A 15,882-nucleotide genomic window follows, 5' to 3' on the forward strand; every position below is an offset into this window, starting at 1 on the left:
CTCTTTGTAGAAGCTGGATTCCTTCATCGATGCGAAAACTAAAGCGCTGGGTACGTTGGACGAGGCAAATAAAGTAAAGAACGCTGCGTATGGCATTGATAACAAATATTCGGCTACCAGCAAGTTCATCAGTGATCTGGTCGCTTCGAAGCTGAAAGCAGCGAGCGGAAGCATCGGACCGGTAATAAACAGCGCGCAAACTTTCGTCTCTAGCTTCAAGCACGGATTGGCTGGTGCTACCGCTTCGAAATTGCAGCCGCTTGCTGCCCTCGCCGGTGGCTTGTCCTCTCATTCAACGCCCGATTCGCATGGACACGGCGGAGGTAAGATAAGAAATAAGCATTTTTTGGATCAGAATCTTGTTTAATCGATAACTTGTTTAATTTAATTTGGGATTTTCAGACGAAGGAAACGGAGACTCGTCAAACGCGCTCGCGCTTATTGGGAACCTTTTGTCTAAGAAGATCAGCGGCTTGAGTCAGTTGAGTCAGAACAAAGACGACGGACATTCTGGTCTTAGCGAAGGAAGTAACGGCTACGGATCGTACGGACATGTTAGCGACGGGGTAGGAATACCATAACAGTTTTTCTTTTTCTCTTCTCCTTTTCTCTTTTCTCTCTATTCTCTATCTTCTCTATATTTTCTATCTATACAACACGACTGTTATACCGCAACTGATGAATGTTGCTGATGGAAGTGAGTTCTATGCTCGTCGTCTCTCGTAATTAGTAACAACACTCGGTAACGAGTCTCTGTTCTTTTATCCTCTGTTTGCTTGTTCTCTCTTTGCTGCGGAGAGTCGTTCGCCATGAAAGCAGACATTTAACAAGGGATTAGGAGTAATAGAGAGCTTCAGTTTCATTTCTCTCTCGTTTGTTAAACTTGCATGTCGGTTAGGTTTCATTCGCGCCAAAGATAACAATTAGAGGCATGACTTTGTTTAGCCTCGCATACTAAAACGATCCGTCGAACCTTTGTTATTCCATTGCACCCGTCCAACTACGCATGTGCTTACTTTACTTATTATTATACCGTGAGGGAATTTTTCATGGCAGTTTTAGTTTTTCAAATAACTTGCTTGCTCAAAAACGCACGATTAAAAACATATAACTACGTTGCTAGTTGTCGAGTATCGCGTGCTGAATTAACCCGCTACGGAGCACGTTTGGAAGATTTGCTTCAACGAGCGGCTACGGTCAAAATCGCCAATTAAAATAACTGTTGTGCATAAACAGTACGAATACGATCCACCGCAAGGGGCGTATTATACGGCTTAAAAAGCGGATGCGGTGCAAACGAGGACATTGGACCTTGGCCTTTGGACACGTCCAAAGGGATCATCGATCAGCCACGCTTGAGAGAAGATCCATGACGCAACTAAACATTCATCTTAATGCGCGAGCAAATAAATAAAAGCAATAAAAAGAAAGAGAAAATAACGAGAGGATTGTACGAACGTTATATAAACGAGCGTCTTTAATTTTCGTAACTGTACGACGATATATCTACGACAATGGATTTTTCTTTTTAGCACGGCCGATAAAATGCCAGGATCACACAGGCGACACAAGTAATGTTCTAATATTAAGAATGACACGCAAGAGATCTCCCCTATCTCGTCTGTCTCACCACTTCCGGGCTAAAGTTACCGAGAAGTTACCCATGAAATTGATTCATCATTGTGCGATCTGTAAATAATTCCTTAGGTGTATGTTGCCGTGGGACTGTCTCGTCCCATGTACCTCAACGTTGTGCAAATCAATTGTAAATAGAGTATTTAACCTCTCTTTAAATATATACTCTAACGGTGTGCGTTTATGAATGGTAGATGTTGATAATGATGATAATTGTTTTTTTCAATAAAATCACGATCAGGTTTTCTTTGTCTTTGAATCGAGTACTTCAGTCTTTTACGAATGTCATCGACGTCCTGCATCCTTTCCTATCCTTCTCTGAAGATCTTTAAGAGGATCTCTAAGAATCTTTAAAGTTGGTATTAGAAGGATTGCACGATTTTATCGCAGCATCGTGAAGAGATAGTTAATTATTGATATTTGTCAAATATTTGCGAACATATTGAACGCGATAGCAGGCATCAAGAAGTTTAACGGAAGGTTAGATAATTATATTGGAATACCAACGTATCGGGCACGCCTATTTTAATTTCTTTTTTCTCGATGCATAGAGGAATAATTTACGTACACGTTGTTGCTATTGCATGAAAACACCACGCCATAGATATGCTATAGAGAGAAAAAAGACAAATAAAAAAAGAAGGATGTAAAGGAATTTAATCGATTATCCCCGTTTTCCCTTTTTTATAATATCGGTACATTTATTTACGATATTGGTCGCACGGTGTAGCCTATACACTGTGAAAGGCGAATTATCATTGACTGCTTTTACGTGTGTTTAGAAACCGATTTCGGTCACCACAGAAGATATCCCCACTTTCGATAGGATGAGGGTGTCCTTGGACGTACCACCATCTGTATTCGGTTCTGGTTTCAGCTTACTTACCAATGTCAGCAAAGTCCTGAGCAGGATGATAATGGTAAGTAGCAACACCTATAATTACTTAATCGGATCATTTCTTTTTCGACTGGACGCTTAATGTCTTATAGACTGACCGAACAAAAGTAACAAGAATAGATATTTTCTCATGGAAACGACGTATTGGGCGTTGTCAGGATTATCTTGCAACACTTTACTCCGATGCAACGATTTTTTTCATAGCTTTTACGTCGGATTGACTAATTAACGTATACATATCACCCTTCACTCGATTTATTACGAAATCGTTGCGGTTCTTCATGCGTATCATTCGTGAGATTAAAGTGGAACATTTCTCGGTTACATATGTGGAAATTAAAGTGAATAACTAATCCATTGCATGCTAAATTAATTTGCTAGTTGTTGGCTTAGAATTATCTACAGTAGGTATCCGGATATTTTGATTAATTTTACCAGAGTGTACAAACTAATGGTAAATTGATAACGCGATAAATGCATTCAAAGAACAAATCAATTATTTATCATTCTCGTTTCAAATTTTCCGAAATCATTATCACCAATCTTCGTTTATATTATTTAATCATTAGCGTTCAGAACGATACAGAAAAGAACGGAACAAATTTTAACATGCATGTTAGTTAATACCATACTGAAAGATGACTTTTTCTGTGATTTGTAGAATTCAGCACGTCGAACACAATCAACCGTAGAACTGCTTAAACCAATATTCAATACTGTCCTTTTCTCTGGTGAAAAGACGAATGTGCATACTCACTAGAAGAAACTCTTCGGAGGCGGCAATCAGATAGCTCAATTATTACTTCAAGTATTTTCACGGGGTCCTGATTGACACATGCCATTCTTCGGGAACGAATCGAGAGGCGGGCTCCAGTGATCCGTGCAAATAGTCTGAATTATCAAGATAGAATCTAAATTATGGAATATTCGTCGTTTCTTTTTTTTTACGAGAATCCTGATCGGAAGGACCTTAGGTGAAATTGGAGGTGCCTGTTGATATTTTACTAAAAAAATGTGTTTTCTACGGGAAGAACTATATTTATCGACCTTTCTATACGTTGATTAACTCAATCGAAACTAAATTCTTTTCTATCCTTTGAGGAAAAATTGCTCCTAATTAAATATGAATAATAGAAATGTCACCTCGGATAATTTTGAAGAGAAGACGTAGCGCATTAAAATGCCAGATCATTTTTGTCAAGAACAAATACATTTGTTATTCAAGTATGTAGTAACTTATGAAAGAACAAAGTTGTGTAGACGAAACATGGAATCTGCAGAGATTCTAGCTAACATCAATCTTGTCCAACGAAGGCTGATTTTATGGAATTTCGACGATGGCTGCGATCGCGGTTAATCGTTCGTCGCTTCGTTCCTATCGAATTCGTTGCCATAAATTATTGTTCGCCAAGCCGATAGTTCAATGGTCGCGTGCCGCTGTCAAGGAAGTACAACGTTGCAATAATTTACATATTACACAGTTGTTGCTTTAACAAATTAAATAACAATGTGCGATATCAGAATCGTGGAGAAGTGTTGCGAGCACGTATTACAATTACAAACTTGTTAACTGTATTTCCGATCCAATAAATGTGTGTACGTTTTTGTAAAACGAAATTTGTTACGTTACTTCCCATTTCCTTGTAAATGCCTATCATCGGAAAATAGTTTTCAATCGAAGATTTCCGGGATACTTTCTAGATACGAGAACGACGTAAGTACAGTTGTCATGCCACGTACATAATTGTTTCGCTAATCTTTTTAGGACTTTTCTTCAAGTTACAGAAAGATTTGCTTCCTTATAAATTATTAATAAATATTAATACACTGCGGGTTTTTATGCAGTTATGGAAAATTGAAACTGCAAAAATACACGTAACACATAAAGGTGTATAAAACATTCAAAGCTAATCATAATAAGTTGTATCGAATAAAAATATGAATTTATATAAATATCCGCAGTATAATCACTATGTAAATAAAAAGGCATCTTTTTATATTCCTATAAAGAATACACAATTCTCATGGTACTAAAATTTAAGACCAGTTTTCTAAGAAAAATACAGTTACAGTTTAATTAATTAATAAACGTTGAAAGGTTAATAATTCTTAACAGGTCATTAGACGAAAATTACGCCGTTACATATCAAATTAGATTGTATTTTAAATACTTCATACTATTATATATTATGTATCATACTAAATTCGATGCAGGAGGTTTTGCGATACCTGTAATTACCACTAATGGTCTGCTGATTAATACGAAGCGCCGAGAAATAGGATCTTTGTCCCTCAGACGAATAATTGAAAATCGAAACCATAAGTAAAAATATAACTCCATGTACATATTTTAATATATAATACCATCTTTAAATCGTTATTTTATAACTTAAGTTGTAATTGTGTAATTAAATAGCAGAGAAAGGTGAGGTTTATCTCAAGTATCTTTGATCGATGCCTGTACGTAATGAAATCAATTCACACATCGTACAGCCGAGATAATAATCTCACGACACCAAAAAGTGCTACTCGAGGAAACAGCTATTAATTATTCGTCTAAACTTCCGTGTCCGGTGAAAGCATTATTCAGACACTCTATCGAATGAGAAACGAAAAAATAGGCTAGGAATGCGATTGCAACTAACAACGCACGCATGTTCCTACCACACACACAGTTTCCTAATGATAAACTGTCAAAATTATGCAACTGTACTCGGTACAATTATATAAAATATTGATATGTGACCTATAGATTAGAAAACGCTTGGTTTCTTGGAATATTTTTATTCTTTTTTGAATAGACGTAATTAAGGTCTGCAGTTACAGAGGTATAAGATCAATAGAATTCTATGTACACAATACTATTCTAAGAATTCCTCGTCGGTAGTTATAAATAATAAAAAATAAATGATTCAAGAACCAACATATGTATATTGCATCCTCTCGTGAATGTAGGTTAAAAAATTGGACGGACTTTGTATCGTTTAGCTGAAGATTCAATAGAAATGCGTGTAATTATGCAACCAGACGTCGACTCCGACATGGAGAGATGCAGCTCATGTCCTAGTTCTAGATATTCTAAGACATCGATGAGCGAGTAATCATCGCTCGTGTGTATGTTATGTACTTTCCTGGTTGTCACCGATCATGCGTTTCTTTTATTTGTGATCACGTCTTATGCAGCGGATGGTTTATGAGAAAAATAAAAATTCGCTATATAATCGTTAATTTATGATCGCTTTGTCAACCTGCGGTGTAATAAAATTTCTCAAAATCTATAATTAGAAAGATGACAATTTTACGATAGTTGACTACTTAAGATCGCCTGTTGATAGGTTTCCCGTTATGGTAAGAGTAAAGCGGTTTGCAGTGCGCGAGGCGCCAGCTACAGCTACGCTGGCGCCAATTATGGTACTTTAAACGCCATTTATGTCACTTAAAAAGCTAATTTTAAAGTAATTAAAATATTTTCTATTTCTTTTTCCACCTTCATAACAATTTTGTTATCTCGTTAAAATTAGAATTTCTTTTTCCACCGTCATAACAATTTTGTTATCTCATTAAAATTAGAACTATCAGAATGGTGAAAATGATCAATTCATAATTTTTCATAGAAATTTGATAAATTTGCAACGTCGGATTTTTGAAGATTTGAGTACTTTTTTTGTAAAATATTAAGTTGATGTGTATATTCCGTCCGCTTCTTGGTTCATTCAAATAAACTATCAACGTCGCAATAAATATAATAAATGCTTTTTTAATGATAAATCTGAAGATATGTACAAAAGAGGCACATCGTGCCAGCACATGGATGGATGTTGTAAACCAAGTTTATGGAAGACTTACTTTGACGGACAAAACTTATGTAACAACTTGGTATATGCGTAGACAAAGTATATTCTTTCGTATACCTCTCGAATTTGGTTTCTTTGATACAAGTCTCATATTTCACCTGTCGGTAAATCTGGCACTAATATTAAAATTTATAAAACTAAAATTACTGCTAATAGTTTAGCCCGCGTTTACGTAAGAATCGTTTATTGCCTAATTTTCTGAGAAACGCGTCCAATGGATTTGCCATACAGCACATAGTCATCAGGGGATATTTAGGTGCGTCATCATGAGAAATTTTCCTTCGTGCGTAACGCGAGATTGCTGGAGAAATGGATGACGGAATGAGGGACGCTAAAATTTCGTAAATCTGTTCCGTTGCGGTGATACACGCGAGGTCTTTCGTAAAAACGTGAACGACCTTCGGTACTGATTCGAGATATTGAAAGGAGGAGAGACTCATCTCGTTAGTGACGGGTCTGCCGTCCGACAAGATGCACTTGTTCTTACGCGTTCGATCGCCACGGTATATTTCTTCGCTGTGCCACGAACATCGGTTTACATTGCAGAAGCTGATACGGATCTTTTTGCTTGATTGAACAAGTTTGAAGAACTATTGTCAAGGTAAAGTTGATAAATGTCTAAACGCTTTCATCCATTCTTAGTTTTTGATCTTACTGTAAAATACCATCCTACTTTTGAGAATTACTGTCAAGGAATGACTGAAAATGGTTTCGATATAAGGGATTTTCTTAAATTTTACTATTCTTGTAACAATTACAGAATTTTGAAAATTCTCGTCCTGATAAGATTGACAGCTTGTTATATTTAACTCTTTTTAATCCGAAAAATTTTTAATACGATTCAACTAGCGACTTTGGTACACCTGTATAATGAAATCTTTTGAAACGAAGGATTTTGATTTGAGAAGAAAACGGTTATAAATGAGTGTACAATTATTTACACAGTAGCTTTCTTCCGTTTGTTGCTTTTCGTCGATTATAATAATTTACGATTTTCACACGATATCGCTTTAGCAGTGCTAATGGAGTGCAAGGGATTAACAGATTTTCACTAAAAGTCATAGTGCTGTGAGCTTATAATTAGTGCAATTAAATGCAGAATTTGTCAAATTATTCACTCAGTAATCGCTTTGTATTTGCTTATCAAATATTAGCTATGTATTTTTCAAAGTCATAATTGGTGATTTTCTATTTATCAAATTACTTCCACCTAATTTTTAAAACGAACTATCACTGTTATCGACAAACAGTATTAATATGTAAATGAAAGTGATATTTTTCAATTTTCCTGTTTCGTTATAGAAAATAGTTACACCGAATTCCTAGACAGGTATCGAGGTCAAAACACCTGTGACCACTGTTTCGTGAGCAATTACGAGAACGTTATGTAAGAATAGATTTGACCACGCTTTATTATACAACTCGATAGCCAAAATACCGTATGGGTAAAGTTTATGCGAAGAACTGAAGTCTTTTTTCGTGGCAAACACGTTGTTTCATAATGTTGTAGGCCCATATCTATAAATCAAGAATCGTCTTGATAACCAGACGATGTTTCTTCAATTAGTAAGAAAAGATGCATCAATAAACGGCTCAGAAGCTACGTTGGTCTACGTAAAAAATTATATAATAATCAAAAAAGTAGAAAAAATTGTGATTTTAAAAAATATCAGTTTTTAAAATTTATCTTAGAATTTATTACTCTTATTTACCGCATTGATCGATTCTATAGATTGAAAAATAGGAGGAAAGCGATGTTGTTATGAACATATTACTTAACGCTTTGAATGTTTATCTCAAAATTTACTATTATTCATAGGCACTATTTACATATTTAGTAGAATTTAGTAGTATTATTTGTTTCAGAATTCACTGTAGTATTATTTATGTCAATTATAAATAAACCTACAGAAGTAAGTCAATTGTGGCAGATACGTATATGCAAAATTCATATTGAAACTCATAATTAAAGAATAGGAGATACTATTACGAGTTACATGTTAGATATTATTACGAACATTATCCTTTGGATTCTTATCTCTTCGATTATATGTTTGGTGCGTTTTATACATCGTTTCGCTTCAAATTTCTCATAGATTTCTAAACATTCTGAATCCACTTCCTTCGTGTACCTGTGTCACGAAACTAAGAAATTTACGAAAAGTGGAACTGATCGCATATAATTAAATTTTCTGAGAGACTCAAATATACCGACATATGAGTGACACGATAAATTGCATACTTATTTTTCCACGTTGCACCTTCGTGTTACTATATTCGGCTGCTGCAAAAGATACCAGACTTCAGTTCGTGACCAGCGTCCCAATGTTCTCTATATCGAACTCGATTCCCGTAACTTTAACACCACGTGCAACACTTGTAATTCACTTCGAGTTTCGTGGCTTTTTCCTCTTGTGATTAGAAAATTATATTAGCCATTTCCTGTACATTTCCAGGTACGTAACAGGATAACAAGGAATTGCATAAGGGTTCGTGAACGAAGACGGTCAGGATTGCGCAATAAATATTTGTATGCAGCAAATAAAAGTAAGTAGATAGTTCATCTACAATAGTATGTTAACTTGGACCAGTGAAGAAAAATTACAGGGGTATTTCCTGTACTTTTGAAAAGGGAGAGTTTTGTTGATCTTGTTGTTCCGAATCGACGCTCTTGAAAAATGAAGTTTAAGAATTCAGGGTTACTTTCTATGATTGCAGCGAAAGATGTCTAGCGTAATTCATTGACTGTCTGTCATTTAATTCGTTCGACTTAATCTCCCAAAAAATTAGGTTAGACAATCTAAAAAAATTTGTTTGTTACATACAGTAAAAATAGGAATGAATTTTGGCGTAATTAGACTACAGATGTTTATGCAAATTGATATTTTCAGAAACACGATTAAAGAATCAGAAGCTAAGCACACATTTGTTTCGACCAGTAAATTTATTATAATTGCAAAATAAAGATTAGAAAACAATCGATAAATAATATAACGAGTACTATACTTTGAATGCTTTATTTTTGAATTTTGAATAAACATACTTGAGTAATTATACGAATCGATTGAGATACAAAGCATGATTTTTAACACACAATTACGTTCTGTGATTCCATAATTCATTGACACTATTCCCACGATTATCGAAACAATATCGCTTTTCTCCGATACGTTACGATATCTGTACCTTTGCTAGTCCGCGAATCGTAAACGTCTGAGCTCGAAAAATGACGGGCGATCGTAAAACTGATTTCCATATAACCTCAAACTCCGGGTCTAATTTACTCCAAATTTTTGTCAATTCCACGCATGCTGAGAACCGCTGACTCATAACAGGTGGAAACCGCGTTGCGTAACGCATGTACATATATAGATCCTTGGATACATAAGAGAGATTTAAAGCAAACGTTAAAACGCTTGCTTACATAAAATTTGGAACGATAGTCTATCTTGAAAACAAAGCTTTATACGAAAAAATTTCGATTTACTTTTACGCAAGGAACTATTTGGCGTAAAATAATAAAGTTACGAAAGAGAACTTTATAGTATACATCTTGTAACTTGTTGATTTACTTTCATTATTAGTTATCAATTATTATGCAGAAAAGTTGTAATATCCCGAAAATTTATAATCGCCAGTATGGAAATATACAAAATTTTGGCAATTTCGATACTATTTCGCAGTTTATTTCCCATTCTAAACGTTTCATTTCCTAGTACGGTGAAAGAAAGACGCGTGACAACTAGACCGTGGAAGGAATAATTTGACTGGAAATTGCATCGTATCCGCCCTCCTCCAACATTTTCTTCCGCTAGTCTATTAACTCTGGCGTTCTTTTTTTAAAACTCGAACTCTTAACTTACGGTAAATAATTCACGATCCGAATCAAATATAGATCACTCGTCAGAATCTCATAATTCAAAAAGACACTGAAAAGTGCAACCAACTATAATGGTAAAAACGCGAAACTTCATCAGTGATAATGTTCGAAAATAATTATGTCCGCGTGGATTTCCATTATCGACGGTAAGAAAGTGCATCGCGGGCATAATAAAAATGAAGTAACACGTCGAGCGAGGCATTTACCATCGATTTATGTTCAAGGAAACACGTGGTCGCGCGACGGCCAAGAGTGAAAGTGAAACATGATCTGTGATCCACGTGCTTCTGATGCTCGAGCGGGGCTAACCTACAAGTACCGTATCGACTGAACCTCGGACAGCACGTTTCTGCTCCAGCGTGTCGATCGTTCCAGTGAAAGAAATTTCGTAATCGCGGACGAAAAGTGGCGAATAATTCGACGTGTGTGATTGAGTGGCATCAAGCATCATTGAACGAATGCCAACTCGAAGGATCGAAGTTGACGCGAGATAGTGGACTCTAATAGAACCACCGTCGAGATTTTTTGTGTTTACTTTGTTCCATTATTTCCTCGATATATGGGAAATTTGAAATCGGAATAGAAGATTTCAGAGGAAGAAAGGATTCGGTCAATATTGGGAGAATTTGAGGAGTAATCCCTTAAAGTTGATTACATCGACTAAAGTTGATTTCAACGATTCGGTTTATCGACCGAGTCCTTTCGCGCGATCGCATAATCGACAACGCGATAACTCGTGCAATTTCTGTAGAAAGTCGACCGTCCGGTTTAATCCTGATCACGGCAAAAAGGAAAAAAGATCGAGGAGCAACCTTCAGAAATTTCAGAAACTGTCAGAGACCCGGTCAACTATTCATAGCGTTGTGTGTAGAAATATACTGTTGACTATACGTATTAGGACATCTGTTGATATTTAGTATAAATTCAGTATTTTCAAGTGCTTTTATTTTCCAGTTATTTTATTGTAAATCTCTTATGTCATTCGCGTCATGTTACGGTCAATAAGCTTGAATAAATGTAACGATTATGTGTGCTAATACTTTTGATCGACGATGCAAGTACAAACATTTCTGACAATTCGATGAAATTGAAATTAATGTTTGTTTATACGTTTTAGTTATATTGTTAAAACAGCTATATAATTAAATACATTCTATATAAGTACAGTATAATGATATTAATTTAGAAACGAATTATACAAATTACATTAGAATGTCTCTATTTGTATGCTCGCCATCTATATTTGTCCTCGGCTGCCATTTACATGTCTGTAAATCAGTCAAACAAAAAAATTACTCAAAAAATATTCTTCCTGTTCGAACATACTTTCCGTGAAAGGAAGTTGTCCACTTCGTTATGATAATTACAACCATCTTACTGGAAGGTTATTACTTACAATTGAACGACATGTATAAGTATAATCACTCGCGTAATTTAGATGCACCGACGTTGCTTCATAACCATTACGACGATCATAAGGTACTACGATCTCGAACCAATTACTCGCTCGATCAACGAACAGTGTTCCGATTTCACTTAGCCCAGGTGTATGTTATGATTACATAACTGATTTTAGACTTCCTTAATCATTCCATGCATCGACCCGTTACAAAATATAGAGTCCAGAGTGTAAACGATTAGAAACGATCGAGAGCAACGAATGTTCGCGAAACGTTAAAAAACTTGACGGCCTCGCGTTCAATTTCAACAAAAATAGACATTCTCCAACTATCTCGCGCTAATGTTAACGAGGGAATAAACCGGGATGATAAGAACAAACAAGAAATACCTATTGGTTAAACGGTTCTTTCATTGGCGCAGAACAACAAAGAACGATGTCTGTTGCATCACATTCGAAATTCATTGGTCAATTGATTTCGAAACTGTCGAAATATCGCTGCTAGTGAATTCCCTGCACGCGTCAACTCGAGGTTACGTCGAAATGGAGCACAAGGGGAAGTATCTAACCAAGGAGTCACGAAAAGCCAAATTCCGATCGTCGTTGGACAGTCACGCCCGATCTGGCACGAAGGTTACAACCGTTTCATCGTCGAATCGAATCTCACTCGTTTAATCGATCAAATAAAACACATAACTGTTGTTCGATCATATTTACCGGTATCTTCGGGAGTGCAAGAAAGACTGGAAAGTGCAAGAAGTGAAAGTGCGAGGAAGGTTCACGGGCATTCGGTATTTCTGAAATTTTCCACCGACTTCAGACACAAAGCTTCGCATTCTGTTTTCACGCGTTAATTCTCAACGAGGTTCATGCGTGACTCATAATCGTACGTTTCAGTAAAAACATCGCGTACGATTTCCCGCGTTTCTTAAAGACGTATCCCCCGTTTGTTAATCGATAGTACCTTTTAAATTGAATCCAATCGTATCGCGAATACGAATTGCTTGGTTAGTCGTATTATTGCTATTTCCCTGGCGACCATTCGTGCCACGCTTACGTGATGGGAATCACGCGACCGATGGAGATTCGAGATTTTAACGACTCGTGTAAATAGCCAACCTGTTCTGGCAGTCGCGGTTTCATCGCTTTTCCGATTTTTTTTCTTCTTCACGAAAGTTTCGTGGCTTAAGTGAAACGTCGAATCGATTCTCCTCGCGTGACACCCAACGAGTTCCTCGCGAAGAAAGTACGTGGCGTAATTTCGCGGAGAAGTTGTTCCGAGTCTGTCTACAGAGTGTACCTTAAAACGAAATTTACATTTTTGATAGCCTGGATACGTGTTGCGGATGAATCATTCGCAGTGAATATGAAAGGTGAATGGAGTATTTATTAATTCATTGATTGAACTCGTTTCACTGGTTTTCGAAGTGTCAGAATTAACATTCCCTATTACAATTAATTACATAGCAAAACAATGTTACCTGAACGGCTGTGTACTTGTTACTGAATGATATTAATAGCGTCAGTGTCGCTTCAGCACGAATCGTATCGATATCGTTCATTCGATTCATCAAAAGTAAAGATCGACTCTACTTTGTTCATTGATCGCTGTGAATATCGATTTTGGATGAAATACAGATGAAAACGATCTTTACTTCTTTCGCTGTGAACGAATCATCCACGATACGTATTTAAAGCGTACAATTTGCCTTTAGACATCTTCCACGTGTAAATTCTGTGACCGATTAATAGCGTTTAATTACAGATGCAGGCGTCGTCGATGAATTTATTGGCAGCCGGCTTATCGCTATTTTGCTTCGTGCATCCCCTCCATGGCGACCCTCAAGGATTCTATTCGACGAATTATGAGCCCTACAATCCTGCATTTCACATATCAGACCCGGTGCACCGTGTTGCACAATTTCCTGAACGATACGATTCTTCGAGCACTCGGAAATCTTTACCACGCATGGCACAGTATAGAGAAACATCCGAGGCCACACCAGAAGAAGATCAGTTTGAAAAACCTTTGCTCCTGCTGAGTTACTCTAAAGGAATGACAGAAACGGTGCAGCCAGGAGTATATAACAGGTATAGTGATTTTGGATCGGATGATCGTGAAGAGAAAGCGAAAGAAGATAGAATAAACGTTGAAAATGGAGATAAAAAGAGTGAATTGGATGAGGAGGCAATTATAGAAAAGATGAGGATTCTAGATCGACTGTTGTCTGAGGATTCAGGTGAAAAAGATTTTGATACGAATGTAATTGGAGACAAGATCATCTCGGAAGAATCGAAGAGGGTTGTCAGAGAAGTGAAGAAGAAGAAGCCGGGATTGTTTTGGTCCTTGGCAAAAATCACGTTCGAGGTAAGGCATTTTCTGTTTACATATGTATAGTGTATAGTGGTTAGACTATGGATATTTGAATTTTTCAGAAGACAAATTTATCGACGCCATTTTTTGTTAATTTCACAGTATTATCTAAATGTATGATTGGTATTTAATTTCTTCAAAAGTAGACGGTCCAGAAATAGAATAAATGTATATTTATCAAGAGAATGAAAACAAATGATCGTAAATCTGAAAGAAAATTAATAACGATAATTTACGTCACACATCGCTGCTTTCTTTCGTTTCTCAATCTGTTGAAGTTGATCGATATCGATCGATTTATGATAGACAAAGTATATTTGTGTAAGAATGTATTCTTCATCCAATGGTCACGACAAGTTCCGAGTTTCCCTTCAGGATAAAATCGTACGCAAGGAGATTTTAATAGATCGGCGATGACATCATGGTAAATCCACATAACCGGACCATTCAAGTTGCCTGGTATGCGGATGTGCATTTTCCCCTCCCTCTGTTACAAGGAAGAAAAAAGGATAATGTGCACTTAACTGCGTATGGTCAGTGAAAGTGCGGGTGAGATTGTGCAGATGACCACGATAGCTAGTGACTCGAAGTCACGTAACTGTCGAGTGTCGAAGGTTTGATCGTTGGGCGTGAGAGAGTTTAGAGGTGGCAAGCAGTCCAATGCACAATGGATTGAAACTGTAAAAACATGAATTGTATTCACAGCGCTACCATTTATACATTATTCGTTTATGCGTTATTTTAAAACATATATTCCAATTCTGACAGTATTTGTTTACTAGAAGGGAGAATTGTCTTTCTTTTCAAGTATATATGTTTGTTTCGTTGCACGGAAAAATTCTAATCTGGATCATTAAGCAGCGAAACAACAAGCTGAAAGATAATTCACTAAATAATTAGTTAGGTTTTATATTTACTAGTATTAAAAGCTGAATTGTAAAACAAATTCCGAATGCTTGCAGGCAATCAGCGACACGACATCAGCGATCAAGGAGATCGCCACTATCATCAATAACAGCATCGCTCCTGATTCGGCTACTGCTAGTACCATAATGAAAGGATCCCTAAAGGATGCAGATTCATCGAACATGACCAACGTCAACGGAACAGAAACAACGACATCAATACCCACGACCACGCCCTTTGTCTTAACTAGACAAGCGCTACAGAGTTTAATCAGGCGAAACGTCTTGGGACTCGTTAAACTTTTTAATATCGAATGGAAAGACGCATTAAACGTAAGACGATTCTTTCAAGTCCTTCCAATTTGATTCTGATTCTAATGATCGATTTATCCGGCCATTTGACTTATTCATGTTTTGTCTGTACATTTTCCAGCAATCGGAAACAAACGTGAAAGAGTTCCAGAGGGATCTAGGAAACCAAATAGGCAGTTTCTTTCGTGACAGAAGGGACACTTAAAACGACTGATTGCATTAGGACATTTCTTATTCGACAAAATTCCTTCGATAGTGTACATTCTCCAAGCATGTAGCCAAAGATCGAACATAAGTTTAACCGACTAGTAGTACGTGTAAAAGACAGTTTCTTTTTATAATTCGAATTAAAGAGTTGAAAGCGAAAGCGAAGATATTTCAAATTGCCATAAAATCAACTCCAATACTATTTCCAATAGTGCGTCTCGTAAAAGAGCCAAGGACAAACGAGGCTGTTTCAAAACGCACAAAAAGATCATAGGTGTTTATGCTGGCTCAAGTTACGTCACTTTTAAAGATCATCGTCCGATATTTATGTAACGCGGTCCCACACGACCTACGCGCTCTCATATTTGTAAGCAGGTAATCAGTGAAACAGGGTTTTAACAGTTCTCTTGCATAAAAA

General features: G+C 36.7%; 2 protein-coding genes and 1 long non-coding RNA gene across 11 annotated transcripts in view; all 3 read left to right on the plus strand.

Moving 5' to 3' along the window:
* Positions 1–4,068, plus strand: part of LOC138180785 (uncharacterized) — a 212,891-nt gene extending 208,823 nt beyond the window's left edge. Inside the window, exons 9-12 of one of the 2 annotated variants that reach the window (XM_069114971.1) lie at positions 11–323; positions 403–566; positions 2,418–2,555; positions 3,195–3,464. In XM_069114971.1, the coding sequence (XP_068971072.1) occupies positions 11–323; positions 403–566; positions 2,418–2,555; positions 3,195–3,293 (714 nt within the window). In that variant the 3' untranslated portion in view covers positions 3,294–3,464. Of the gene's footprint in view, positions 1–10; positions 324–402; positions 567–2,417; positions 2,556–3,194 lie in introns of both variants that reach the window. The other variant, XM_069114972.1, reaches the window with a different exon arrangement.
* Positions 1–15,882, plus strand: part of LOC138180796 (uncharacterized) — a 120,303-nt gene that overhangs the window by 89,604 nt on the left and 14,817 nt on the right. The gene's annotated exons all lie outside the window — the stretch shown is intronic.
* Positions 6,850–15,624, plus strand: LOC138180781 (uncharacterized). 8 transcript variants are annotated; one of them, XM_069114958.1, is made up of 5 exons: positions 6,850–6,988; positions 8,844–8,934; positions 13,432–14,034; positions 15,003–15,278; positions 15,379–15,624. In XM_069114958.1, the coding sequence occupies exons 2-5, from the start codon at positions 8,920–8,922 to the stop codon at positions 15,460–15,462; spliced, it is 978 nt and encodes a 325-aa protein (XP_068971059.1). In that variant the 5' UTR covers positions 6,850–6,988; positions 8,844–8,919; the 3' UTR covers positions 15,463–15,624. The 8 variants fall into 8 exon arrangements, with proteins under 8 accessions (XP_068971059.1, XP_068971064.1, XP_068971058.1 ...); XM_069114963.1 differs by lacking the exon at positions 8,844–8,934; XM_069114957.1 differs by lacking the exons at positions 6,850–6,988; positions 8,844–8,934 and adding an exon at positions 11,269–11,812.

Source organism: Bombus flavifrons, chromosome 6 (genome assembly GCF_040668555.2).
Source record: "Bombus flavifrons isolate JBK064 chromosome 6, iyBomFlav1_principal, whole genome shotgun sequence".
NCBI lineage: Eukaryota > Metazoa > Arthropoda > Insecta > Hymenoptera > Apidae > Bombus > Bombus flavifrons.